This window comes from Protopterus annectens, chromosome 9.part0 (assembly GCF_019279795.1).
Source record: "Protopterus annectens isolate FY-2018-M chromosome 9.part0, PAN1.0, whole genome shotgun sequence".
In the NCBI taxonomy this organism is placed as follows: Eukaryota; Metazoa; Chordata; order Ceratodontiformes; family Protopteridae; genus Protopterus; species Protopterus annectens.
Window position 1 is genome coordinate 1,388,129,241 of NC_056743.1, and position 26,053 is coordinate 1,388,155,293.

General features: G+C 38.7%; 1 protein-coding gene across 1 annotated transcript in view; it reads left to right on the forward strand.

Moving 5' to 3' along the window:
- Nucleotides 1–26,053, forward strand: part of LOC122812083 (uromodulin-like) — a 763,298-nt gene that overhangs the window by 267,693 nt on the left and 469,552 nt on the right. Inside the window, exons 6-8 of the mRNA XM_044084352.1 lie at nucleotides 2,349–2,441; nucleotides 3,005–3,216; nucleotides 3,383–3,540. Of these exons, the coding sequence (XP_043940287.1) occupies nucleotides 2,349–2,441; nucleotides 3,005–3,216; nucleotides 3,383–3,540 (463 nt within the window). The remainder of the gene's footprint in view (nucleotides 1–2,348; nucleotides 2,442–3,004; nucleotides 3,217–3,382; nucleotides 3,541–26,053) is intronic.

Consider the following 26,053-nt stretch of genomic DNA (forward strand, 5'->3'; position numbering starts at 1 on the left):
CTAAACAGTGGCAGTGGAAGAGGACCTTTATCAAAATAAAAACATATTCAACAATGTTTTTAGTCTGCCACAAGGCAGAGTTTTTTTATATTATTTGCCATGGTGTGTGGCTCCTTATTGGTGTCATGAGACCATTGCCCCAGGGCATATCAGGTATCACCAATAAAATATCACTAGGAGAAATTACCATGCACAAACTACTGATATAAGTCAGACAAGTGCCAGGTGTGAGAATTCTGTTCACTGCCTGGGTGGTGCACTGATACATTGTATATTATGGCAATTGCATTGCAGATTACCTGGCAGGTGGTAGAGTACAATCCATTATGGTAGATACAACATTGCCCTATGGTTCAGGTGGGGCTTTGATGGCAATGTGTGTGCAGTCAGTGGCTCTCAGTACCTCCAGAAATTGGGCTATGTCAGAATGCTCACATGCTGTTGTTTTTCTCCTCTGAGGTATGTGAGCACAGCATATGCTATTCTATGTGGTATAGCATGGCAGCGAGAAATCAGTGTGTTATCCATGAGATAGATAATCACAATACACCCACAATGTCAGTATTTGGTCACAAGATGATTACTGTAGCCAATAATCTCAATGCTGCACATACCTTGGTGTTCACAGGAATGGTTAATCCACTTATCCCACAAGACCACATGAGAAGGCAATATATCTCTACCAGCTCCTGCATATTGTCTCTGCTCACACAGTGGCAGTCTACTATGTTTCATGAAGGGGATAAATATCAGTTACAGCCAGATCCTTCCATGATGTGGCAGTTGGCAATGTGTACCTCCATCACTACTGGCTGTTAAGGACTCACAAATGTGCATTTGTGCTAAATCTGCATTTGCACCTAGCATGATTTCATGGTCTCTGTCTGTGATCACCAGGACATTATGACATAAGATACATTGGCAATTGCAACTCACCACTCAGTTTTATACATTTCTGAATTTCTTCACCATATTGTTTGCCATAATTTGCATTCACAACCTCCCTCAATAACATAATGCTGCCTGTTTCTATCTCATTCTATGTCTATTTACATTTCATGCCAATGTGGTATTCCATGGCCTCGAGCAATCATGATATATTTGTATCTGAATTGTCTCACCCTACCTGCCACTGCTCATCATACAACTTAGCCTTTCATATTATTATATTTGTTTGTGAATCATAAGGGTTGTAGCAAACATTATACTTCACTGAGGTTCAACAAACAAACCTTGCTTTTGTTTATGGATATTTACAGATACATTTCTCAGATATCATTGAAGTCAAAACTAAGGGAAAGAATAGTAATGTACACAATTTGTACCAGAGTTGTATTTTTTTTTTCATTTCATTTACAAGTCCTGAGAAGTCTTCCAGACAACTTTCACATTTTCTCTTATGTATTGTATAACATATAACATTATTTGATGTAATCTATTTTTTAAATGTTTTATGGACTTATGGCATCATAAGCATTTTTCACAGTCCTTGATATGCTTTAGTACAGTTACAGAGAAATGCTCTTTATAGACTGCATTAATTCTTAAGCAACACTGGTTTACTTCATTTTGTACATCAGGAATGTTTCCTTATTTTCTCCAGAGTTCAAAGTTTGGATTTTAGCATGCTTCCTTTGAAGTAATATTTATTTAGTTTTTACTATACTTCTTTCATCCTCACATCCCTGCGTGCTCTGTTGTATCTGAATAAATCCTCGCATTATTGCATTTTAACTACTGTAATTGATTGCCTTCATAAAGCTCAGACCAGTAATGACAGATGTGATTATCATGAAATTATTCAGTCTGGTATTATTAATTATTCTGGCTTTGTCTGAAGTAGGCATAATAATGTAACTATATACTACAGTCACTAAACCAGGGCTCAGTAATCCAGCAGGTCAACTGAATTCTAGTCTTACTGTAAGATGTGCTGTAGCCAGGCTATATAAACATTAATGCAGTGACAGTGTAAGGGACCTCTGTGATCTGAATGGTGTGGTTGTTATGGAGCACATTCTAATCTTTTAAGGGAGTGCTGTAATTCATGTTGCTTTTGTTTTCTAATCTGTTAGCTAGTTTCAGTTTTCCCTTTGTTAATTCATCCTCCTGCAATCTCACTTAGGACCTCTTAGTTCCCTTAGTTCATGCTTTTATGTCCCTTCTTTAACCAGTGTCAATGGACAGCATGCTTGGTAAAATTCAGTCTTTTGAGGTTCAGCACATTGCTTTTAATTTTATGGCTTTCTTTATTTAAAGAATAATATGGACACTCTAAGAGCTGTTATTGGTAAATAAAGGTCAAGCCATATTTTGATAATTAAACTGGACTGTTACATTTTGTTTAGATTGCGGTCCTGCATGTGCCAATGATGAAATATGCCAGGATGCCACAAGGGATACCCACTGTCTATGTAATCCACTCACATATGCAGGTTATGGTAAGTCTGAAAAACTCAGAAAAATAAGAGCCTTTCTGTTACCTGCAAGAAGCCTAACAGTTTTGTCTGTGAGACAAATATCTAGTTTAAAAATATAAAATATATATGTTATAAGCCACTATAATTAAAATCTATATGTTAAAGGCCACTATAATTAAAATACTCCAATTGCTCTCAGATTTGTACTTTAAATTTGCTATACAGACTAGTGAACAAATCATATCTACTTCCAAGATATGGCTGACAGCATCATCCTGGAACATATAAATTGAATATAAGCTAGAAACAGCCAAATAAATTGCTATAATGCTCAGCAACTGTTTTATATATGTCTAAATATTTGTAAATAAAACTACAAATTTTAAGAAGCATTTGAACAAATATAGTGTGCATTAAAAAAAAAAAAAAAAAAAAAAAATATATATATATATATATATATATATATATATATATATATATATATATACTGCATCCTTCCAGTTAATTATCAAGAATGACATTACATTACTGCCGCTGGTGATTTTAATAGCATATTGCTTTTCTTCTTTCTTTTCCTCATTTAGTTGATACAGACATTGTCCCAATTCTTTCTTGTCAGTCAGCGGCATACACGATCTCTGTATCCAAATGTCTCCTAGAAGCTTTACACCTTAACTCATCATTTGTACATCTAAATGATCAAACATGTATAGGTGCTCCAGTCATAATTGGTGATCAAAGAATGATTTCCATTTCTGTGAATCAAAACGTATTGGAGTGTGGGACTGCTATAAAGGTATGTATATTTTATATATTGGAATACCTATTAATCATCTTTCTCTACAAATATGGGTACATATTAGTTGCTAACTATGTCTAGATATGCTGTCATTTTCATTAATAATGGCTATACTTGGCACATTATTTTGCTTACATGATGGCTGTTTTGTCCTTCCTTTCAGAGTAATGCAACCCATGTAATTTTCTCCAATGTACTTATCCTCGAGCCAACAGCCACTGGAAGTATTAAAACAGGTACTGGCAAGATGGTCGCATTTTCCTGTGCATACCCAATAAACAAGGAGATTACTATAGACCCTGCAATAAATCCCATTGTTGGGTAATCATTTTTCTTCCTGTTTTTTTGTTCCTAATAATTCACTGAAGTGAAAATGAAAGAATGAACAATACATGTGAGTTGATGGTGGTAAAATCTATATTGTGTTTGCATTTATTCATACAGTGATCAAATAATTACCATTCATTAGCCCTTTTGTATAGGTCTGATGCACAGCAGCAAATGGGGTAGAATAAGCACATTGTGTTAAGAGAAAAATTAAACAAAAATCCAGACGTCGGTATTACTGAAAGAACTAATTATAGACAAAGTTACGGCATTATTCAAACAAGTCAAAATAATTGTACTAACACCTTGTTTGTGTCTTTATACATTTTCTATGTTTCTTCCCTTATCCAGAGTGCACACACACATCTATATATATATATATATGTATAGACACACACACACACACACACACACACACACACACACACACACACACACACACACACACACACACACGTATATATGGGTCTCATTTGATTTGCTGAATTTGCATTTTACAGAACATTGAATAACCAAGACCACTTTGTCAAATGTGCACTATTCCGAAAGTTGACTATAAGTGAAACAGTTAACACGATGCTGGCGGTGCAAGAAGTTCAGGCACAAGTATACAGTGTTTATGTACCTTCTGCTACTCTGTACTAGTTATGTGGCATGGCAGATTTGATGGTAGGTGTAGAAATATTCAGCATGTGGGCAATTATTTTCACAGTGATTGTATCTTTAAATGGAGATCACACTACAGGATCAGGAAAACTACCCTTGTTTTCACTGTAGTGCAATCTCAGAGTTGCTATATATAATTCCCATGGGGGGTGGGGGGAGTAACCCCCCACATGTGAGGTGCAGTTCAGCTTGCCCCCCTGCAAAAATACTAGTGAATGTGTGTCTTTGTGTTTGTAATTTTTGAATAAGAGGTCTTTGTGTTTTGAAGTTCGGTATAGTCAGGTTTCGGAATAGTGCACATTCAACAAAGTGGTCTCAGTTATTTAAATGGAGATTGCCATACAGCGTGTAATGGGAAATTTACTGTTTTTCTCTCTGAAGTGTAATCTTGGAGCTGGTATATTTAATTAGAAGAAGATGGGTGGGTGCAGGGGGGCTGCAAGAAATTTAAAAAAAATTGTTTTTAGTTTTTTTTCTTGAAAGTTTCAAAGTTTCAAAACTTTGATCTTATGGCCTCAACCATAAGAAATTTGAAGTTTTGAAACCTTGAGCTTAGACCCATATATATATATATATATATATATATATATATATATATATATATATATATAAACTGAAGATTGTCTGTCTCACCCTTGGTAACAGGAGTTCTGTCTTATAACTTGAGTCCATCAGTATTGATAGCCCTTTAACATATTTGGCACTGGTGATTTCCACCTCAGTCTAGTTGATGTGTAGATGACAATTAGCAACTAAAAGAGTGACCATATTACCTGTTCTACAAAGATTTTTAGTTGTCAAAAAAAAGCAAGAGAAATAAAGCCTGAAAAAAATCAGAGTAGGGAACTCCTTATTCCATCTTCAGCATGTTAGCCTCGGAGTCCAAAGGCTTCTTACTTGGTTTCTGGCTTTTTCCATGACAGAAATCTTGAGAGAGTTCTAGACAGAGCACATGAAGTGAACTTAAAGCTCAATCCTCTGAAGTGCAAATTCAGACTACCAGAAGGTACATATGTATGTCATTTCTTTACGCGTATGGGCTTTAGACCAGACCCATCCAAGCAAGCAGCCATTCTTGAAATGCCAGTACCAGATAATGTGCAAGCTCTACAACATTTTCTTGGTATGGACAATTACTTAGACAGTTTGTATCAGACTTCAGTGAGTTGACAGCACCTTTGAGGGACCTCACATGTAAAAATGTTACTTGTTCATAGCTAGACCAGTACCAGAGAGCATTTGAAGTTCTTAAGCAGAAAATGGCTACCCCACCACATTAAGATACTATGACATCAACAAACCAGTGACTCTTTCCTGTGATGCTTCAAAATTTAGTTCATAGATTCATAGGTTCATACTAGGCTATCTGCCCTAGGGCATTTGTAAGCCTAGCGAGAGTGTGTTTGGCTTTCGCCACCCATTTAAATGAATTTTACTATGCCCTTTTTCAAGGTTTAGTTTACTGTGCCTCTGTCTAACAGTGACACAGAAGTGATACCCGGGGTAAACCTATGATCTCCCATCCACTCATCAAGATTCACTTGAAGAGAGTCAGTGAGAGACTCTGCCTAACTTTGACTGGGATTTTATTCCAGAGTGAAGGGAGCCTATGGGTTATGAATCTGTCCCTCCAGCATGCCCTATTTATTTCTTTGCTGAGGTTTAAGTCCCTCGAGCGCGTATCTCGATGGGATTTGGATTTTCTGAGGTGCAGCATGTCCATTAATTCTGGCTTTATACATCAGGCACAGATTGCCTCTATGCAGGCGGTATGCAACTGAGTAGAGCTGGAGTTTCTTTAACCGGGCAGCATATGGCATCTGTTTGAGCCCTTTGATCCTCTTGATGAGGTACTTTTGGGGTCTTTCTAGTTGCTGCAGGTGTCTGGTAAGGTACATCCCAAAAGTGGCATTGTACTCAATTATGGGCCTGATGAGGGATGAGTAAAGAGGCACAATGACCTCCCCTGATCTAGATGTGAATCCCTTCATGATTAGGTGGGCTATATAAAATGTTTTTCTAACCACTTTGGCCACGTGGTTGTCAAATGAGAGATTGCTATCAACTTGGGTCCCCAGGTCCCTAATTACTTCTTCCGTACTTAATGGATTACCACCTATGTGGTAATTTGTGGGCACTTTGTTTTTGCCAAAGGGAATGACTATACACTTTTTGGTGTTTAGTTTGAGGCCATGGCTCTGGCACCAGTTGTCTGTTTCTATGAGGCCCTTTTGGAGGATGCTTCTTGATTATGGCACCCAGTTTGCAGTCATCTGCGAACTTGGTCAGCCACAGTCCTTCCGTGTTGGCCTGTACCTCCGAGAAATATATACCAAACAAGAGAGGTCCCAGGACTGAGCCTTGTGAGATGCCATTTGTAACTGGTTTGGAGTCTGACATGGCTCCAGCAATTCTAACCATGTGGGTTCTGTCCTTGAGCCAGTTTGCAACCCATCTAGTGACATCGGTGTTTATATTTAAGCTGGATAGCTTATCTATGATGCCCGAGTGGGGTATTGTATTGAAGGCTTTTGTGAGGTTTAGGTAGGCTGTGTGGACCACCTTCCTCTCGTCAATGGCTTTGGTGACTGTTTCAAAGAAATTGACCATGTTTAAGAGGCAGGATCTGCCCTTAACAAAGCCAAACTGGGTAGGATCCAGTGTCTGTAGGTCCCCAATATCTTTATTTATGAGTTCCATGATGATCCTTTCCATAGCTTTGCAGACCAATCTAGTCAGGCTTATGGGATGATAGTTTCCAAGATCCGTTGAAGCACCACCTTTGTGGAGAGGGACCACTGTTGCTGTACGCCACTCTTTGGGTACATATCCTGTAGTAAGGCTGAGACTGAACAGTAGCTTTATATTTGGGATCAGCTCATCTTGGAGTTCATGTAGGATGCAGCCTGGGATACCGTCTGGTCCCATTGATGCTGTGTTTTTTGCTTTGGAGAGGGCGGTTTTTACCTGAGCATCTGAGATGTCAGGGGAGCAACACTCTGCTGGAATAGATATTTGCTCTTTTGGTGGGGAGGGGGGGAGTTTGCGCTGAACCATTCGGCCAGGATTTTGGCAGTGTCTGTGGGTTCAGTGTATTCTTTTGTCATTTTGGACTAATTCTGAGCATATCTGGGAATTCCCACCTAGGTTTCTAACATAACTAAAGAAAGCTTTGTGATTATCTTTAGTGTCCTGTGAAATTTTTCTCTCGAAGCTGGCCTTAGATGATTTTATGAGTGCCCGTAGTTTTTTGTTAATACTTATCAGAGATGCCTTCCCTTTTGGGGATTTTGCTCTATTGTGTAGTAACTTCCTTCTTCTATTGTATAGTTTGTTTATGGCTGGGGTCTATCAGACAGGACACCTGCCTTTGGGGGATTGGGTCTTAGTTTTATTTGAGATTGTATGATCCATGCATTCCTGAAGGTGTTCATAGAATGAGTTTATAAAGGATTCTGTAATCTGGACCATATTTTCCACAGGCCCGGGGGCTTTGATGGATTCCACCTTGGTTTTGAGTAGTGTGAAGTTTGCTTTAGAGAAGTTTTCACTGTGGTTTTCTGGGCAGGGGGTTGGGTTGGGATGTGGATATCCAGTGAGATTAATTTATGGTCTGATCTTACCAGTGAGGGATATACTTCTGGTCTGGAGCATAGAGTCCCCATGTTGGTGATGATCAGGTCCAGTATGTTTTCCCCTCTTATGGGAGTGGTCACAAGTTGTTCCATAGCATTTGAGTTTATAAATTCTAGGAACCTTTGGGCTAGGGTGTTGGAGCTAGAGTAATGCTCCCAGTGTATGTTTGGGTAGTTGAAGTCGCCCAGTATAATGGTGTTTAGAGAGACCTTCATATTTTCCAGTGTTCTCAGGAAGGCCAAGTGGGGTTCCTAGGTTTGGGAGGGTGGTCTGTAGCAGGCTATAAACTGGAAGGCAGTTTTACCCACTGTTAGTTGCACATGGATAGTCTCCGATGCTTCGTGCTGTGCCACAAACCTGGAGGTGTGGGTATCTTTGACGAATATTGATACTCCCCCTCCTTTTGTGGTTCAGTCCGAGTTTTGGGGCCGAAAAGCATGGTATGAAGTATAACCTGATAGTGCTGGGGTGCTCTTGGGAGCCTTGAACCAGGTTTCTGTTACTGCACAGATATTGATGTTCTCCATGCTAAGGAGAGTTTCGAGTGTGTGCATCTTGAGGTTTAGACTTCTGGCGTTGAGTAGCATTACTCTTAGTTTCTTATCCCTTGTGATACCTATGGAGGTGGGTTTGTCTTTTGAGCCTTACCTAAAAAAGTCACTATGGGGGTGGCAAGAGCCTTTGGCAATATCCGAAAGCCCAGGGGTGACATGTGCAAGCCATCCCTAGCGAAGCAGCGTGGCTTGTCGAGCATGTCATCCCAGGCTGACAGGCATTGGATCCCCTTTGAATGACACCAATGCTTAAGCCAATTGTTGAAATTGATCATCTTGTCTTCATATTGTGGCATCATTCTTGGTGAGGGTAAGATGCCACTCAAGGTCAGGGTCATACCAGCTTGGACTACATGCTCAGAGAGCTCCTCTATGTCTCTTTTCATGTAGTCCAGGGAAGTATGTCTCAGGTCATTCACACCAGCATGGACAATGACTGTGTCATATTTGTACTTGCCTTGGAGTGACCTGAGTGCTTGTGTTATGTGGCAGATCCTAGTGCCCGACAGGCAGCTCACCGTGACCTTCTCCTTGTTCAGCCTGGTGAGCGGGACGTCAGTGTGCCTGACGATAGAATCACCTATTACAAGTGTATCAGGTGTGTTGTTTAGCCTTAAGGGTTGTGACTGTTCGGCACACTGGCTTTGTGAACTACGTGTTGCACGTGTTTTGTTTTGGGGTAGCAGTTGCTTGGGTGTCTGCTTTGGAGGTCTCTGCTGCTTAGGCAGATTTTTATTTAGAGCCTCTGAGTATGTTTTTGTGTGTTTATGTGTTTGGTTTGCTGTCGTGGTAGGTCTATGTGAGACTGGAATAGTTTAGGTGCAGTTATTCACCAAGAAGGCAAGCCAGTAGCCTAAGCATCTAGAACACTTATCCAGACTGAGATGCATTATGCTCAAACTGATAAAGAAGTTTTAGCAATAGTGTTTGCATGTTCCAAGTTTCATGATTATATCTTTGGCCAAGATATCCAGATTGAAACTAATCATCAACCTTTAATTATTATTTTAAAGAAGCCTATGCATTCAGCTCCAGTGAGATTACAAAGAATGATGCTTAAATTGCAAAAGTACAACTTCAAAATGGTCTATATGAAAGGCAAACTTTTTTATCTGGCTGCTACCTTATCCAGAGCACATAGAAATACAAAAGAACAGCTTTACACAGAGAATTTTGACTTTGATGTCATGGAAGTGCATAATTTATCTACCACAAGACTTGAAGAGCTAAGAGGTCATACAATGACTGATACAGTTTTGCAAAAGCTCAGTCACTATATCAGTGTTGGTTGGCCATCAGAACAATCCAGTGTACCATGAGAAGTGCAATCTTACTTTCTTTGCAGAGATGAGTTGTTGATGGAAGATGGCATTATTTTCAAAGGTCCTAAAATTGTTATTCCTGCTTCCTTACAACAAGAATATATCCAGATTTTGCATCATGGTCACCTGGGTCCTGAATCTGCTAATAGAAGAGCAAGAGGACTAGTATTTTGGACTTCTCTAGTGAAAGACATTGATGGAGTACTTTCTTCCAGTTCAGTATGTGATAGTACTAAAACGCATTTGCAAAGAGAGCCACTTCATCAAAGTCAAATTCCTGATCTACCTTGGTCAATTTGTAGCTACTGACATATTCGAGTGGAACAATCAACATTACTTAGTACTGGTAGACTCTTATTCAAATTGGTTTAAGATCTATTTACTACCTAATCCAGTTTCTACTATAGTCATTACTAAGTTGAAACACCATTTCTCAGTCCATGGCAATTCACAGAAATTAATCTTTGACAATGGTATGCAATTCACCAGTCAATTGTTTCAGAAATTTGCCAGAGAATGGGACTTCATACATGTTACTTATAGTACAGAGTATCTGCAGTCCAATGGATTTGCTGAACGTGCAATACAGAGTGCAAAGCAATAACGTGACAAGTCAAAGCATGATAATACCAATTTTTTTTAACTTACTCAATCTCAGAAACATAGCCCATGGTGATATACTTGGCTCACCTGCTCAAAGACTTCTATCTAGGCAAATCAGAACAACAGTGCCTATCAGTTCTAGTTTATTGAGGCCTAAATCTAAGCACAACTAAGCAATCAAAGCCCAGTTATCAAGAAAGCAGTCTTTCCAAAAGTCCAGCTATGATAAGTCAAGCAGATTTCTTCATCCATTGAAAAAAGGAGAGACAGTGAAAATACAGACAGCGAAAGGTTTCAACCAGACTGGTCAAGTGACGAGTATTTGTGCAGAGCCGAGATCCTATTTTGTTAAATCCGAAGTTGTGGAGTACAAGAGAAATTGCAGACATCTTCTTCCTGTTGCAGAACCGATGTCGCAGCATCATACCTGTGATAAAGACTCTAAATCTCAGAGCAATCCAGATGATAGTTTTGTTCCAGAACATGTCTTGACTCCTAATACTGTTCCAGAAGATGATTACAGTGCTCCTAAGATTGAACAGTCAGCAGAGACAATTGCAATTGATAAACCAGATCCCAAATTTTATGTCAAACAATATAGTCACATTTCAAAACCTAGTGTGACATACATAGCAACTTGGACATAGTTGTATATATGTATCTAGCTTTTTATAATTGCACAATGAAAATCATTTCTATATAAATTGCATATTCATTACTATCAGTGACAATGCCTAACTCATTTTCTCAAATAGGGAGGCTGTAGAATAACAGGTGTATAATACCTTTAAGAAGCATTGCCAAGATCTGTGTATGCATATAAATACCAAGCATGTGTTAGCTTCAGTGCCATTTTGAAGGTGCAGCCAGAATGTTAGCATCCATGTGTATGATAGCTAATCTGTTTATAAGTTAAAGTTACTTAACCTCATTCATGATGTGTTTGCATACAATAAAGCTGTTTGAACAAGAACCACAGTGCTTACTAGTTTTAGTCTGACCTGGCGAGTGACAGGTTGCTTTTGCACATTTATCAAGACCAAATGACATTCTTATATCATCTGAAAAAGTTTTGACTACTTGCAGTTGGGCTTTCATTTCCTCATCTGACAAGCTATACAGTTTTAAATCATTGACAAAAAAAAGATGAGAAGTCTTTATATGTTGTTGCTTTCTGGGAGCCAAATTGTAGCCATGACCTCATTAGTTAAGCAGACAAATTAATGGGTTAAGGGCAAGGTAAAAGAACAGCAGTGATGGAGAGTCACCCTGGAATATCCCTCTTTGGGTTTTTATCCCTGTAATAATATTTTGTCCTTTATCATGGCTTAACTGCAAAGTGGTTTGCCACTGTTTCATGGTGGCTATGATGTAATTTATCAGTGTATGGTGTATCTTATACATTTACAAGCACTCTTTTATCCATGAATGTGAAATACTGTTAAATGCTTTTTTGTAGTCTATCTATGCCATACTTAGATTCTTCCCCTTCTTACAGTTCTCCGTTATGACTTTATTTAACAAATGATCCTTTGTTCCATATGACTTTCTTTTATTACCCTTTTGGTCTATTGCCATAATTGAGTTTTCTTCTAAATGACTATAAACTCTGTCAACATCAATTCCAGTGTATAGTTTATACGTTGTTGAAAAGCAAGTTATTGGTTTATAGTTTTTAGGGTGGCTTGTAGGTTCATTCTTAAGTAGGAACATTGTTTTTCCTGTTGTTAGTCAGGCTGGTGTCTGTTTGGGGTGTGCATATAAATAGTTCTTACTCATGGCTAAATTTTCATGCAAAGATGTTAATACTTTTAGCCGGAAGTTAGGTACTGCATCTGGGCCTAGGATTTTGCAATTAGAGGCTTTTCTTAACTTTGCTACAATCTCTCTGGCCGTTACCTCATCCTATTTCATATCTTGTACATTTGAACTTCTTATTCTTTCTTTTACTTCTTCTGTCCATTTAGCATCTTTATTATGTTCCACAGGATCTTCATAAATATTTCTCCAAAATGTATCTATTTCTTCTTTTTTGGTTGTCTTACAATTTGCTTTTACCTTGTTTCCCAATTCTCTATAAAACAGTTTAGTGTCATCAATAAAAAGCTTATTTTGTACTTTTCCTTTATATGTATCCATTTATCTTCTATTTTTCCTGTCTGTGCATATACTTTAAGTTTATTAAAAGTGATAGTGCATAATAAATCCTGATGCATTATAATACTGTGCATTGCTTTTATTACATCTGTATTTCTGAGTATTTTTGTTGATCTGTTCCCTCTTCTATACTCTTCTAACACTGACACTTCTTGTCTTAATTGCTTTATAGTTTTCTCTATTTGACACTTCCATGATGGCATCCAATTTCTCCCCTTCCTTTCCCATACTATCCTGTGTTCTTGTGGTAGGACTTTATCTGTTATTAATTTGGCTGCACATTAATGTAGCCTATTTACTTCTGTTATGTTGCGTGAATCTCTAGGGACAGTCCTAATTACTATGTTCATTTGTTTTATCAAATTCTGACTTTTTGGATTTTATTGACCTTCTGCAGTCTATTTCTATCACTGATCTTCATATGTCTATCCATCTCTATTAAATCAGGCACCTTGTCTTTTAGATCATTTTATTCTAAACTGAAGGCACATTCTTTGTTCACTATTTCCTGTGGACATTCTATAGAAAGTTCCAGAGCTTCTTCCTGTGCCATGTTGTCTTCAGTTTCACCCTGTGTCATCCATTGCTCTTTCATATGGGAAATCACTGGCCTATCACTCCCTGACATTGACTGTATCACAGTTGCCACAGTTTGCTTTTCTTTCCCTTGCCGTATAGGTCCAACTGAACCTTCGTACTGGTTTCCTGTGGGAGGCTTCAAATTATCTTCATATGTCAACTGATTAGATGCTTCCCGCTCCACTGCTTTCTCCATAACTTGGGTGTCCATTGCTTTATCCTGTTGTGTTCTTATCTGAGTTCAATTTTCTATACTAAATCCATGACTTTGCAGGTAATCTGTAACTTCAGTTTCTATTTCTTTATCTTCTCCATTACAAATCCTCTTTTCTACTTTTCCTCTTTGTTTTCTTATTTTTTTGTATTGTAAGATTTTCCATATCCAGATGTCTTTGCCTGTATTAATCTTCAAATATCTTTGGTGCTACTATTTTTGCATCGATTAGTTTTGCTTTCTCCTTTGAATAAATATTTCATCATATTAAATCTCTTTTTCTTTCCCATGTCCATACTTATAAAGATGTCTCCTGCTCCTTTTGTTTCTCCTTACTTTGGAGACTAGTTATTCCATCATGCTATGATATGGTCTGTGTTAAACTTTCAACATTGAATCCTTCACTTCGAAAATATTCCATAACTTCATCTAAATTTTTTTTAACTTCTACCTGGCTAATCTTCTTTTCTACTTTCCCTCTTTGTGATCTTATTTTTTTTTATTGTGAAATTTTTCATACCTGGATGCCTTTGCCTATATTTCTGTTCGAATATCTTTGGGGCTGCCTTTTTTGTGTTGATTAATTTGGCTTTCTGCTTTGCATAAATATTGCACCATGTCAGATCTTTCTTTCTTTCCCATGTCCATATTTCTTTTTTATAACCTTCAAATATCTCTAAATTTTGTTCTTTAAATTTTTGTACTTCCTCAGTCACTTCTTTTTCCAAACGGCACAAGGCTTCTTGGTCTATATAGTGTTTTTCTTGGTTCTGCTGTATTAATGAACAAACATTTTTATTTGAAGCTTCTGACAGTTTTTCTTGTGGAAGTATTTTTCTTTCCTCTAATTTCTCTCTTAACCATTTTGTATATCTATTGTCTGGAAATTCTGGGCTTCTTGCATAATAGTAACGATACATAACTTCTTTCTTGTACTCAATAGTCCACTCTATTGTCTGCATGGCTCTTTTCTGGAATATCAGCTTTTGTGATTTTTGTGGACTGCTACTTCCTTCTACAATAGGGGGCCATCATCCCCTGTCTTTTATACACCATTATAAAAGATCTAGTAAACCTGGATATGCTGACTGGATTTATAAAGACATGCCTGGTCAGAGGATGGCAGTATTTGTAGATGTCTAATACTATCTACAGCCTCAGAAAGTGCACAAGTTATTTTTACAGTCTTCAGTCCATCATTAAAACAATATTGCTAGAGATTTGCAGTACATATTCTAATACTTCCGAACAGAACAGACTGTATTTGATTTTTTTGCGTACAAGGGAAAGCCTTAGTTCCTTGAAGGTAGAGTTCTACAAAACAACCGACTATGTCTGTTTAATCCTGCATTTTACAGACAATTATATAGGAGGTAAAGAGGTGCCTGATTATTGCATTCACACACACAAAAAAAAAATGCTGAAGACCATGGATACACAGGTACATATTAATGAGCTTAAAAATTTAGCTTTGTTAGGAATTAAATATTCTCATTATGTCCTTGCAGAAAAAAGGACGAAGGCAGAACACATTCGCCACTCCCTGATGTGCAGTATCGATGATGCCATTTAACTAGTAATCATAGGCATGCCTTCACCCATCACAGACTGTGTAGCTGATGGAACTATTTAGGGGTGCATAAAAAGATGAGAAAAGTAACTAAAAAGACTATGCATGAATATTTAGGAAGACATAATAAATGTTGCCTTGTACTGAGTTACAAGGTCCTTGCAGGAAGAATAGGCAGAGCAGCTCCTCCTTTTACAGTCACTGAGGACATGTCACATAGATGTTTCTGTGCTTTTAAGAAAAGCTGGATATCTACCAATCAGATGTCCCTGTTTTTTTGCTGAGATGTATCTTTAATGAAAGAAGCAATAAAAAGGGACAGTGAAGGGACAGAAAAGACAAACAGGAAAAAATAGTGAAACGGAGCATCAGTCTGGCATTCCAACAGATCAAAATGCATTCTGTTAAAAATGCAGATTCCTGCCCACTACTGAGATACTGATTACAAATGCCAGACTAGAATTATAATTTGTAAACAAACTGGATTACCATATGTCATCAGTTATATTCCCACATTGGTGCAAGCTGCTGTGGCTTTGGACATTGCACCTTTTGCTGAGTCATTAGCTGTCTCCATACAAGAATGCCTGGGGGCCATTCTGTGCCGACAAGCAATGTATGGTGGCTGCCTTTTTTTCAGCATTTAAACATTGTCCTAAGTAAGGAGAATTGAAAAGAGGACTGTGCCTGGTATAGGAACTCCTAGGATCTCAGCAGTACTGGAAAGTCAGAAATCTAAGTCCCACCAGGTCAACTGAGCTGAAATACACTATCAAGCAACATGAAAACTGAAGTTCATTACAATTTAGACAATAAAATAAAGGTCCTAGCATTTATACATTGTCAGTTGTAAATGATCTATCTATGATATTATATTAGTATGACTGTTACACTGGTATCATAACAGATAATATACTGATGGCATAGTACATTTCATGGTAAGATATGTGGGAAATGTATGCATAAATCACACTCTAAAAAGAAAAATCCGTGGCATCCCTCGAAGTCTCAGAAAACTCAGTATGTAACCTATACAGGGTCAAAAACAAACTAAGCAGAAACTTCGCAGTGTGGAGTGTGTGAAGTTCAATCCTTGAAATAAGTTATGCATATAGTTCACCTATATAAATCAAACTTTAAAATACGTACTACAAAATAATAAATTAAAATAGTAGGCAGCCCACAGCTGAGTTTGTGTTTCAATAAAGGATGTTTCAATAAAGGATATTCCATCCTTAACTCAACTGAGGACTACATACTATTTTATTTTATTATTTTGTAGTACAACTATAGGTTGTATAAAAAAATTTATAAAGTCTAGGAAATCAAAAATAATGAAGTCATTGTTTGTTAGTTACATTAGACCCAAACTTGAGTATGGAATAATAATATGGAAACCCTATAAGAAAACAAGCATGAGTAAACTGGAAAGAGTACAGCAGAAATATACCAAAGGTATCCATGGATGTGAAAAGTTAAGTTATTATGAAAGACTAAAATATCTGAACTTGTACAGTGTCCTTAACAGATCTCTAAGAGGAGATCTTATTCAGGTACTTAGACGCTATCTCTGCTTGACTTACAAAGTCATGTCTGACCCAGCTCTGTTAGAAATGCTACATTAAAAAAAATCCCAATCCCTCTTCACCACATGCTCCAGAGACCTCAACCTCATTACCATAGATGCCAGAAGCTGTTGAAGACTGGGGGGGGGGGGAGGGTGAGAGGGGCACTTAGTGATCTAAAAAGGGCAGTTTTTTATAACTATTTACTACCACAACATAGGTTCACTTGGAGGACTTTTAAGCTGATCCAGTTCCCTTTTGGTGCTTCAATTAACATGTTCTGATTGGTCTTACCTATCCCATGGCTGATAATTGTATATTAGCCCTAGTGAGAATAACTGATCATTCCATAGATAATTTGAGGGGAGCCACATAAGGGATGCAGCATTTAGGAACTGCCTCTATTAGTGGCATGAGGGGCAATCCTGGAGTATATTTTCTATTACCCATCCTTAGATCCAAGTTGCATTTGAATATGGACGGATGAGCTTTGTTTTATTTTTATGGATACTCTGTTCTGGAACAGTGGTAGCCTCTGCGCTATATATCGATCTCTCCACAACATTCAGTTTAGATACTTGGACTGAGTATTTCTGATGCCATTTGACTTGCTGATGTTCAGTAGGTCCATCAGTATTAGGTTGGAGGATGCCTTGTATGCCAGACACATCACCACTAAGCACTCTATAGGATACTGAGTATAGTGATAAATCTTTGAGGTGGTCCATGCAAGGCGTATTGTTTAGGACTTGTATCCTTTTAAGTAAGGCATCTCTGAAGGTATTCCAGTTGTTGCATGGCACTGGACAGATACATGCCAAAGTGGGCATTATACAAAATGATTGACCTAATGAGAGCTTTGTAAAGGGGGACAACAACATCTCTTGATCTGGTCGCAATCAATTTGTTTATAAGCTATGAAATATAGAAAGGCTTTCTTATGACTCTGTGCACATGTTGGTCAAAAGTTAGGGTCACTGTACACACAGCTTCCCAAATGCTAAACAATTGGGTCAGTTCTCAGAGGGCATTGTCATGTTTTTGACACCAGCTATTGTTTTGGACAAATGTTCCTGCATGATGGTTAAGTCATTTGGGGATTCAATAACTGCTCCTAGATTGCAATCATGTCAAACTTAGCTGGCCAAAGCCCTTTGGTATTTCCTTTTACTTTTGAGATGTATATGATAAACAGAAAGTCTCTGCACCGAACCCTGGGGGACCCCATTGGTGACTGGTCTCTTCCCCTATTTTGATCCCCTGCATCCTGTGAGCAAGTTGGCAGTCCAGCTAGTGATGCAAGTGTTTGCTCCTACATTATTCATTTTTGTACTACACCTGAGTAGGGGATTGTGTCAAAATGCTTGGTCAGGTCGAGGTAGTGTGGTGTGAACTGTTTTACTTTCATCCATTGCTTTGGTAACAAGAGTAAAGCTTAAAATTTGCCCATAATTTTGAGCTTTTCACACTTTCCTCTGGGCTGTTTTCAAACACATTTTTAGGGTCATGCATACATGTATGCATTCTTTGATTCACCTTCCTGATTGTATTAAATTATATTCCTTGCATAATACAGCACCAGTTCTTAAATTGTGTTTTAAATTTGTAGTTTTGAACAGTCTTCTAGTAAGCAATGAAACAAAATGTATGAACCAATGAAAAAACTACCCATTTCAGAAAATTTTAACCATAAAAGGCCACTCAAACTTCTGTCATTATAATCCACCAATATCAGTAAATATACAAAATCTCAGCTCTGCAGAAGTAAGCCATCTAAATAATTCCACATTAAAGGGATCTCTAACTAATGAAGAGGTTGTTGCTAGGAAACCACTTTATATTTCATTGTTTCATCTACAAATAAAGTGGCTGTTGCCCTTGAAGAATAATTGCCTATGTTACTTAAAAAAATGATAACCTAGTAATATTGCAATAGGGAATGGATGGCAAACTGATAACAGGTTCATAGTTACTAGGTAATTCATCCAAATGAGGACATTCACAGTACTATAGCATTCACTCCCTTTAAAGTACAATACAGTACAGTATCAGCGATCCATCTGCATACTGTGGGAGTAGAACCCACAGCCTTCTACATCAAAAGCAAGGCTACTACCTATTGTGCTTCTAACAGTGCAAACAGGCTTGGAATAAGCAGCACTAAACTTCTCTTCCCCTGAAGCTCTCAGCAAAATTTTTTATATATTTAACATTTGTTTACCAGGAAAGTCCAACTTGGAACAAAGCCAATTTTCAGCAGAGGCCCAGGGAGAAATTCTCCAGACGCATGTCTTTGTAACATGGGAGGAAACAAGAACACCCAGAGGAAACCCACACAAATACAGGGAGAGTATACAGACTCCACACGGAAGGCACCCCAGCCAAGAATCAAACCAAAAACCTCTTTCACAGCAGAAGAAATATGGAAAAAGCCAAAATGTATGGGGGGGGGGAGGCGCAAAACCAGGGACACATTTTAAATATTGCTTGTATAATCTTAGAACATTGCTAAAATAGTGTTTTGTGTTACCATGCGTTTCCAAAAAAGATAAGGACTGAAACATAAAGGGCTATCATTATTTAGTGAATTCCATTCTCACTGATTTGCCAGAAAACCAGAAATTTTATGAGGAACAGACCAAACTCCCTGGATCACAAGTGGTGGTGTGGGTTGAGAATGAGGGCTCCTGTACCTAAGGTACAGCATTTGAGCCTGCCCTGAGCAATTCTAACCGCCAGTCATAAGTAAAGAAACAGACAGACACACACGCACAATGGACTTTAAAGCTGCTTACTGCTTGCATAAATGGGCTTCAAAGCTGCTTACATAAACAGACTTCAAAGCTGCTTACTGCTTACATAAACTAAACAGACGTCAAATCTTCTTACATAAACAGACTTCAAAGCTGCTTAATGCTTACATAAACTAAAGAGACTTCAAAGCTTCTTATATAAACAGACTTAAAAGCTGCTTACTGCTTATATAAACTAAACAGACTTCAAAGCTTCTTACATAAACTAAACAGACTTCAAAGGTGCTTAATGCTTACATAAACTAAACAGACTTCAAAGCTGCTTACATAAATGGACTTAAAAGCTGCTTACTGCTTATATAAACTAAATGGACTTCAAAGCTGCTTACTGCTTACATAAATGGACTTTAAAGCTGCTTACATAAATGCACTTCAAAGCTGCATTACATAAAATGCATTACATAAAATGGACTTACAGCCTGTTTAAATGGAGCCACGGAGCACAGCCTGCAAAAGATAAGCATATTGGGGGAAACCAAAACACATAAAATATATCCTTACTGTGACTCTGGCAGCAGGATTGATGTGATCAGGAATGCAGCAGCAGGCTTAATTTTTTAGCACACTTTTGTGTTTGAATTTACGTTAGCACACATGGGTCTGCCTATAGAGGCACTGGGAACTAATGTCGGGTGGCATGATACCAGGGCACTTCTATGGGCTAGGCTTGTAAAGGCTTCAGGGCCATTAGCCTAGTACACACCTATGAACCTATATAGGGCATTTAGTGACAACTACCTCTGGGAATGTTTGGGGTTATCAAAAAGTACTAGAGAATCATCAGACAACCTATGTAGTAGGCTCTATAGGAATGAGAAGTGTACGGATTGGTTCTGTGACAGAGTAGCTGATGCATGGAACAGACTACCAAATTACATTAAAGCAAGTACTAGTTTAGATATTTGTAAGAACAGCCTGAATACTTATTATGGGAACAAGTGTTTTGGTATATTGGCAGGCTTGAAATATTTGCATGTATGCATGTATGTAAAACTTATATGCATCCTAATTGACAATAATCTCAAATTTGGCCAACACATATCGCAAATATTAAAAAAAAACAACACAAGAAACTCTGTTCACTCTCTAGAACCAAACACCTGATAGATGTTGCAAGACAAACACCAACATCTACCTACCTTATTCTGTCCTTACTATATGCCTCAACTATTCCTACAAACCTAAATACTACACTTACAACTAAACTCTCCACCTGCTACAATAAAGTAGTCAAATTTGCTGCCAATCTTATGTATAGGACTCATCATTGCAGAGCCCTGAACAACTAAACTTGCTTGAGCTACCCAACTATTTAACATATATGTAACTTATTACTGCACACAACCTTATACATGCACCAGAAAATTACTTAGTACTAAAAGATCTGTAGCATAGGGAGAGATTTTTGCTCAACTAATAAACTCACAACAAAACCTAATAACTCAAAAGGTGACTCACTATACTTCAATTACATATCTAAACTCTGGAACACCAGTATATCTAAAACAGACTATGAAACCTTTTGCTTTCAAGCCCTTACTAAAACAAAAGCTGAACTACAATTATTTGTGCACATCCTCCTCACCTGAGTACCTCTGTTTTCCTTTGCCATCTCATACGTCTGTCCATTTATAACCTCTATTCCCTTCTGCACAACAAACCTTTTGACTGCTCTTCCTCAATTTCCTTCCTGTCTTAATCCCCACTCTACATTTCAGTTTCTTTCTGACCTTCCCAATGTAACTAGCGCTTTCAAATACTCTCCACCACTCTCTTTTAACTCCAGTTTTCCTACCCCTAATATCATTGACTCATCAGCTATACAATGCCAAGTGACTGCAAATTTGGTGCCATCATAAATACCCCAGAGGACACCATGATCTCACAAGAGGACCTGTCTCAGACAAAAAGCTTGTGGCACTAGATGGCAAGAAATGCATAATGCATATGCTTTCACAAACATGACTCCCTTTGTAGCTACCACATTAACAACACCCCCCTGGAAACTGATCCTGTAGTTAGAGATCTGGGAATGTGTGTTCACAATGAACTGTCATTTGATCAGTGCTGATCCACTATTTTAATGAACCCATTTTTTATTGCACAGGTTTTATTGAAAGTTATGCCATCCAGAAACATGGATGTAATTGTTCCTTTGTATGCAGCACTCATTAGGCCAATTATCAGGTATAATGCCCCTTTCTGTATATGCCTATTCCAACACATGTCACAGCTCAAGTGATCGCAATGCTTCCTCACTAAAAAATCTAAGGCTTAAATCATAAAAAACTACACAGACCATCTCAAAGACTTGTATCTCATTTCTTATCATGCAGGCTACTGAAAGGGGACCTCTGCCTCACAGGTCCTTATCAGTTCAGCGAATGGTATTTTCAGTGCACTTAAATTGAACATTCAATTCGTCTAACTGTTCGTATTGAGTTTGCAATACACTGAGGATCAGGAAATTTGCCCTCTCCTCGCTGTAGTGTGATCAGTCGGAGTTGGTATATAAAATTAGCGGGGGGGGGGGCACAGCCCCCCACATGAGGGAAATTTGATGAATGCTATTTCTGATTAAATGACGTTCACTGAAATGACACTTCAATTAAGTGATATGGATCCCTGTCTCACATATACAGACTCAGCAGATCCTGTTCTATTAACCCTATTACTCATTCAGAAGCCCAATGCCATCAGAAACACGTACTCAAGGGACTTAATCTCCTTTATAAGATCAACAGAATATGCTTGAGGGATAGGTTGTGTATTACAAAGAATGTCTTATCAATGGAACCATCTTTCCCACTTTATAAAGCAGAGTACTTCCTTTACTACATTCAAACATAACATAGATGAGTGCAAAACCAAGACTCACTCCTCTAAGAGAAGGAAACCAGTTTGGTGGACCCCTGCAATAAACAGGCTATACAATAGAAGGAGGAAACTAGTTCAGAAAAATAGCAAATCCCAAGAAGGAAAGACATCCCTGATCAGTATCCGTAAGAAACTGAGGTCCCTCATGAAATCATCCAAGGCTAACTTCAAAAGAAAATAGCCAAGTATTCAAACGATAATCACAAAGCCTTCTTTAGCTATGTTAAGAATCTAAGGGGCAACTCGCAGATATGCACTGAACTAGTGCAAAATAGCACAAAATATACTGAACCTACTGATATTGCCAACATCCTGGCAGATAGATTCAGTGCAAACCCCCTCTCACCTCCAAAAGGGCCCACAACAATATCGGAAAAGTGTAGTGTCCCAAAAATCACAGACGCACAGGTGAAAATAGCCCTTCCAAAAACCAAAAACACAGCGGCAGTGGGACCAGATGGTGTCCCAGGCTGTCTCTTGCACGAACTACAGAACGAACTAACCCCCCACCTAAACAAGCTGTTCAACCTCAGCCTCTCCACAGGCTACGTGCCCATAGAATGGCGCACAGCAACAGTTATTCCTCTCCACAAAGGAGGGGCCACAACTGACCCTAGTAACTATTGCCCCATAAGGCTATGGCGTGCATCATCATGGAACTCATTAACAAAGACATTGGGAACCTCCAAACACTTGACCTGACCCAGTTCGGCTTTGTTTAGGGCAGATCATACCTACTAAACCTGGTTGACTTCTTAGAGACAGTCACCAAGGTCATAGACAAGGGAAAGGTGATTCACACAGCCTACCTTGACCTTGCCAAGCCTTTCGACACCATTCCCCACTCGGGTATTACAGAAAAACTCACCAGCCTGAACATAAACCCCTACGTCACGAGATGGGTTGCCAACTGGTTTACAGACAGAACTCACATGGTAAGAATAGCGGGCTCCAGGTCTGACTCTAAACCAGTCACAAGTGGTGTCCCACAAGGCTCGGTCTTGGGATCCCTACTGTTCAGCATATACTTCTCAGAAGTACAGGCAAACACAGGAGGTCTATGGCTAACCAAGTCCGCTGATGACTACAAACTGGGAGCCATAATTGAATCTCCGGCTGACACGGACATCATCCAAAAGGGCCTTACTGAGACGGACGCCTGGTGCCAAAGTCATGGCCTCAAGCTAAATGCCAAAAAATGCATAGTCATCCCATTTGGGAAAAACAAAACACCCATGAATTACCACATAGGTGGCAGCCCCCTTAATACATAAGAGGTAATAAGAGATCTGGGGACCCAGGTAGATAGTAATCTCTCCTTTGACAATCATACTGCCAAAGTAGTTAGGAAATCCTTTTATGTGGCCCATCTAATTACTAAAGGATTCGCATCTAGAAATAAAGAGGTTATAGTGCCCCTCTACTCGTCACTCATTAGACCCGTCATAAAAGTACAATGCCCCATTTGGGATGTACCTCACAAGACACTTCCAACAGCTGGAAAGACCACAAAAGTACCTCACCAAGAGGATTACTGGTCTCAAACATATGTCCTATGCAGCCTGACTGAAACAACTCTGGCTGTACTCACTGGCATATCGCTTACTCAGAGGTGATCTCTGCCTGACTTACAAAGCCATGTCCAACTCAGAATTGATGGACATGCTCCACCTAAAGAAATCCAAGTCACTGCGAGCCACACACTCTAGTGAGCTAAACCTTGCCACAACAATAAATAGAACATGCTGGAGGGATAGATTCCTGTCACAGAGACTCCCCATGCTTTGGAACAAAATTCCAAATTACATCAGGCAGAGCCCCTCAATAACACTCAAGAGAAACCTCAACGAGTGGATGGGTAACAGAAAATACATCCCTGGGATCACTTCATTGGCTCTGACAGAGGATCAGTTAATTAATAAATGGGGAGGTGAAAGCCGATACACTCTGGCTAGGCTTATAAATGCCCTCAGGCAGATAGCCTAGTACCTACCTATGAGCCTATGATAGTTAACCAGTTAATCATAAGTTCACACCTGGTTTAGCTCCAGTGATACTCAGGGGCAGGGAAACATGTCAGTAACCAGTATATGCTATGTAGCTAATCTTTGGAGATTCATATTGCAAAACATAAGGGATAATAATTACCATGGGAATGCAGGAGTAGGCTTCTTAAGACCTTCATCGATCCATAGCTTATTACATCCCTATGAATATATGAACATAAAGTGTATCACTATATCTTTTACTTATAGGAAAATAACCATGTACAACATAATTATTTCACTCACACTGTTCCCATGAAACAGCAGATATAGTGGGAGATTGGCATAATGGTTAAGATGTTTACCTTACAGATGCAAGGTACAGGGTTTGATTCTCACACAGAGTAATTGACTAGGTATAAAATGTCCCACAAGGGTAGTTAGCATAGTACTTAATAATCTATGAACCTATATGCTGTTCAGATTCTCTGTCCACTGTTCTATGATCTTGTTTGTAATATGCATCAATAAATGTATCCCCCCACCCATGACCATGTCTATTGGATCCTCAACCAGTGTCCATTTGGCTCCTTTGTTCTGGGCATATGGGAACTGGGCATTCTCACCTTAGGTGAGAACCCTATGATCCATTTGTTCTTGCCTAGGAATTCTAATTGGTTTTCTGTGTTCTATTGAGGGTCAAGCTGCAGGAAGCAGGCAGTTTACTGGTCCTGGGGAGTGGTATATTCTCTTCCACTAGGAATTATTCTCTTCTCCCACAGCAGCTCCTCTAAGCTCCATGATCACTGTTTCCCAAATGAAAATATACCTTAATATGCCGATTTATCTTGTGCTATATACTATGAATCCATTGTTAACAGCATTGACACTCCACTGGCTGAACACCTAATACTCATGCTAGGTGTCTCCCTTGTGGCAAGCAAAATACACCTTCCTCCCCATGGGTGGGTCAGCTGGGCAACAGCCACTCCCATCCCTCTTCTCTAGGCACCAAATCTGCTAAATGAACTCAGGTGACCTCTGCTTTTTCCTCTGCAGAAGCCGATCTTATATGTCCGTAAAATTTAGTAAAAGTAACTAAATATTTTCATGTTAAACTTTCTGTAAACAAAATGAAGCATCCTGATTTTTTCCTTTCATGTATAGGGTCAGACAAGTTATTTCTCTACTTTTATTCATTTGAGACAGCAAATGCAGAATTATGTATCACTGGGTTCATGTTAGGACAGAGTATAACTCAGTAGATTTGTTTACATTATAGTACTAGCCAAATGAATGAGTATTACAGTCATTCCATTACAGGAATTCTTCCAGGAAACTCTATAAAGGCAAAGGAATGTATCACTCACCAGTGAACAGAAATGTCTTCTAAGCTCTCTTGTGAGTAGTGTTACATCTTTACTTATTAGCTGCTTCTGAATCTGACTTTTTAATTTAAATCTTATCTATACTGCTTGCTAGCCAACAGATCACATCCTTTCTTGGCCAGCTGGACTGTTTGTTTCCCATATACTGGGGTGAGAACAGTGACTTTTTTCTTTTGCTTTTTCAGCACTAACCTCACTGCACATGGTGAGTAACATCATCAGGATATGGCTTTTAATGAGCATCACTGAAAGAGTATCATTGACTTCAACAAGTGAAGTAACCTCTCGTGACATCCCAGTCTCCTCGAATCCAGGCCTTCCATTAGATCACTAGTCTCCACTGGGGATTCAGCTATGCAGGAACACTTATTAGCTGCATGTTCCCTTGCCGAATAACAGGTGGACCATCACACCACATCAGTTGTTTCCTCCTTCTCATTAGCTCCAGCCAGTAATCAAGCTCTGGTCACACTTCATAGTGAGGATTTTATCCCCCTTGCACCAAGAGAGCTGACCTTCTCTAACTTTTTAAAATATATTCTGCTTTTTCCAACAATAATGTCCGAAGATACTGTGAT